The sequence below is a fragment of the Leptodactylus fuscus genome, chromosome 5 (assembly GCF_031893055.1).
Source record: "Leptodactylus fuscus isolate aLepFus1 chromosome 5, aLepFus1.hap2, whole genome shotgun sequence".
Classification (NCBI taxonomy): domain Eukaryota; kingdom Metazoa; phylum Chordata; class Amphibia; order Anura; family Leptodactylidae; genus Leptodactylus; species Leptodactylus fuscus.
Window position 1 is genome coordinate 27,295,671 of NC_134269.1, and position 4,433 is coordinate 27,300,103.

Sequence of the window (4,433 nt, forward strand, 5' to 3'; positions counted from 1 at the left end):
CTATTACACCAGCACCCACTATGCGCCAAAATACCCTGCATACTCTTGAGGAAGAGCTTAACAACATTTTACAGCGCAGAGATCTCCCTGACGATGTGAAAATTAAGAGATACACAGAGGTGCTAGCGAGGTACTTGAATCTTGTAAAACAGGAGACGACCGAGTTATCTAGTTTGAACCTTATTGCGTCTCCTCTCACCGACCACCAGCAATTGTCAAATACACTACCTGATAAAAATGCTTCAATCCGTGAAATTGTGGACAGTGTCAGCCCGCGCTTTAAAAGGAGCGCAGAAATTATACTGAGCAAAATGGATCAGAAATCAGATGTCACAGCCTGGAATGACAAAGGTGAATTTATTTACAGAGGGGAACCGATCCCCGGATCTAATATGTTGGACCTCATTAAACACGCCACGCAGAGTCACAGCTTGGTGAAAAAGAATACGCCTCCCGGCTGGGATGTATTTTTCAGCTCGATGGCCGAATTAAATATACCCTCCAGTGTAGTGGGTAATCCGACCAGAAGGGAAAATATGGACCTTTTAAAAATGAATTTGACTCATCCCTCAACTTCAGAACTACCTCGGTCCAGAACCCACATTTTTCCCTCATCACCCACAGCCTCGGGACTGCCCCATGCGACTTTATTACCTAAAGTGAGAACTTTTCCACTATTACAGCAGGTGTAGTTAACATTGTAATAATAATATTTCATGTGTTTGTTTTTTTTTGGTATTCTGAATAAAATTATTATATATTTTTTAAAATAAATGCTGTGTGTTTGTGGTTTTTGCTCGTACGCAGAATGTACCATAAGTTCTGCTGAAAAGCCATGCGCGGTCATGCCAATCGCTCATTGTGGTCAGGTCCTCTACATGTCAAGACATGTTTTTGCGCTACACGCTTGCGCAGAAGCACGGTCCATAGTTGTATTAGGGGAACTTTGTACGGCCATGTCACAATATGTCTTGCCGTCTTCTGGGGTGGATGTGTAGGAGCTTGACTCATGACGCCACGCAGCGGTGCTGAAGTGCATAGCTGGTTACATCAACAATAAATAGGTATATTATTTATCTTAAATAAAACTATAGACACTTTTGCGATGGACTGAGTGATATTCCTTTAATATTAAAGAAATATCATTCATGCCAGTGCAAAAGGAGAAGCATATATAAAAAGGGGACTGACACTTTTGCGCTGAAATGAACGATATTCCTTTCTATCAAAGAAATATCGTTTATGCCAGCGCAAAAGGAGAGAAGCATATATATAAAAGGGGGGCGGACACTTTTGCGCTGAAATGAATGATATTCCTTTCTATCAAAGAAATATCATTTATGCCAGCGCAAAAGGAGAGAAGCATATATATAAAAGGGGGGCGGGCACTTTTGCGCTGAAATGAATGATATTCCTTTCTATCAAAGAAATATCATTTATGCCAGCGCAAAAGGAGAGCTTATATAAAAAGGGGCGTAGCATCATATTAATAAAGGGGGATGGGGGGGAGGGGTGTGTGTGTGTGTGTGTGGGGGGGGTTAATTATAAAATGGCCGTAGTGACGTCAAAAATAATCATATAAAAGGGGGCGTGGTCATATAAATAAAAGGGGCGTGGTTATATAAAAAAGGGGCGGGGCACCTGTCACTTTTTAGTTTGACGAGAAGTGGGTCTGTTACACTACTCTCTACTCACTCCAAGGGCCAAAAACACTGCTTTTTAAATGCTGTATCCAACCCAAGGGCCAAAAACACTGCGTTTTAAAGGCTCTACTCACTCCAAGGGGCAAAAGCACTGCTTTTTAAAGGCTCTACTCACTCCAAGGGCCAAAAGCACTACTTTTTAAAGACTCTACTCACTCCAAGGGCCAAATACACTGCTTTCTTCAGGCTTTACTTACTCCAATAGGCCAAAACAGCGCTGTCCATAGCTGGGAATCTGTTCCTTTTGGAATAGAAATACTATTTTGGCAATTAAATCTGCATCATAACAGTAGACTTTTTAACTGAGTCATGCATGATGTTAAGGATGCTGCCCTCTAGAGGGTGGCATACAGAGTGCACTGTTCTCCTAATTACATCCTGGAGAATAGATTTGCATATTTTTTACCCAGAACCCCTAGCGGAGCAGGAATGACTTGTAAGTTTCTGTATTGCCTATGTAGGCTCACACTCTCCCTGATGTGTACGATTATCCCCTGACCCTAGTCTATCTTTGTAATAAGATAGATTGTAAGCTCTTGCGAGCAGGGCCCTCAGTCCCATTGCGTGAAATGATTTTCTTTGTAATGTATCTTTCTGTCTGTATTTGAACCCTACAAATTGTACAGCGCTGCGGAATATGTTGGCGCTATATAAATAAAATTTATTATTATTATAATAAGATAAGATAAGATAATCCTTTAATACTCCCACAGTGGGGAAATTTCAGTATGTTACAGCAGCATAGTAATACAGATACAGGAGCTAGAACCTAATATGAGCTAGAACCGTAAGATCTTTTGTTTTTTTTTATCATTACAATGGCCGCCCAAACCTCCTTATTCCTTAGAGTGTAGACCAGAGGATTCAACATCGGAACTAGAATAAGATAAAGCATTGATAGTAACGTATCCTGATCTTTAGAGTCTTCAGATTCAGGTTTCATGTACAAGAACAAAGCGGGTCCATAGAATAATATAACAGTGATGAGGTGGGAGGCGCAGCTGGAGAAAGCTTTCATACGTCCTGCCGAGGAACGGATCTTCAAGATCACAGAGAAGATAAAGACATAAGAGATTACGGTAAGTAAGAGTTGTGCAAGGAACATAAAAAAAACTTCCAAGAATATGATGACTTTCTGGCTTTGAGTGTTAGTGGTAGAAAGTGCAAGCAATGAATTTAGGTCACAGAAAAAATTATTAATTTCATGTGAAGAGCAGAATTGGAGAGTAGATGTAAGTTGGGTATGTAATATAGCATTTAAGACACCAACTAGCCAACCGGAGGCCGCCATTGCAATGTAGATGTTCTTATTCATTAAAGTGTGATAGTGTAAGGGCTTACATATTGCCACGTAGCGGTCATAGGCCATGGACGTCAGAATACAGATTTCACCATCAGCACATAAGACGAAGAAAAATAACTGTGTCATACAGGAACTAAAAAAGATCTTGTGGTCCTGAGTCAAGGTGATAAAAAGTAATTTTGGGACACAGGTAGAGATGGATGTGACATCTATGACAGCAAGGTTACACAAGAAGAAATACATCGGAGTGTGAAATTTTGGTACAAGAAATACAAGAAAAATTATGGTCAAGTTTCCCAACATAGTAATCAAATAAATAACCAAAATTCCAAAAGAGAACTCAAGTTGGCCCAATGAAGACATTGAGAAGGCGATAATGTAAAAGTCATGGTTGGAGCTTCCATTTGGACAGTCGATCATGTTGTCTTCCCAGAGATACGGCTTAACTGATACAGTATTTATCATGGACTACAATATCTACGAACCCACCTCAATCTACATCCAAAAATGTTGACCATGTAGAACATTTTGTAGCAGACAGTAGTTTTATGGTGACATTGGCGAGGAACATAATGGGTTATCCTTTCTCCATACTGCTTCCTGGAACAGAACTCAAAACTTCATCTTGTCTAAAAGTGAAGAATCTCATATGGACAAAAGAATACGTGATGTAAACTAATGAAAAAAAAACATACAGAGTATTGAAAATACACCAAAATACTGCACACGTGAGAAAGAACCGAATAAGGGTAGAAAATACCTAAAACCTTCTGCACATTATTCAGCAAAAATTCTTCGAAGAGACAAGATTACAATCCATATAAAGATGTGATGAGCTTTGATGCTGTACATCTGTATCGTTTGGTCTTGCTCATCTGGTGAAACCTGAAAAAGCTGGCTTATATAATGTTATATCTCTCACTAGGGTGTGGGGTCCACTGAGAAATGTCAACATTGATTCCTTTAGGAGGTTGGTAATTGGTTTAATGCAAAAAAGATTAATGCAACAGTTTTTTCAATTATATATAATTTAACAAAACATAAATTGTGATAGCTATTAGAGATGAGCGAACGCGATGAGCAAATAGTGTCGGCCATCTTCGTCTCATTCTCGTTTTGGAGTCATAGAGAGAGTGTGGTGTCAGACTGTCAGTGCGATACAGGGCTTTGGTTAGGCAGGAATTGTGAATAATAACAGCTCTTTTCAGAGCTCAATAATCGCTAGCTAGCTAGAAAATCATACAGCGTAGCAGCAGGGGACGTGGGCGAGGACGTGGACATGCATACCCAGCTGGATGTGTAGTCCACAGTCCAGCTACTGGAGAGGGGCTGCCACCAATGTCCTTCGTCATCATGAGCAGGGGATGTGGGCTAGGATGTGAATACCCAGCTTTATATCCACTCCACAGACCAGCTACAGGAGAGGA

At 40.4% G+C, this 4,433-nt stretch overlaps 1 protein-coding gene across 1 annotated transcript; it reads right to left on the minus strand.

Moving 5' to 3' along the window:
- Positions 1-2,472: 2,472 nt before the first annotated feature.
- On the minus strand, positions 2,473-3,426 carry LOC142202765 (olfactory receptor 5AR1-like). Its single transcript, XM_075273073.1, has one exon. It carries the CDS (start codon positions 3,424-3,426, stop codon positions 2,473-2,475), a length of 954 nt encoding a protein of 317 aa, XP_075129174.1.
- Between the last annotated feature and the right edge of the window lie 1,007 nt (positions 3,427-4,433).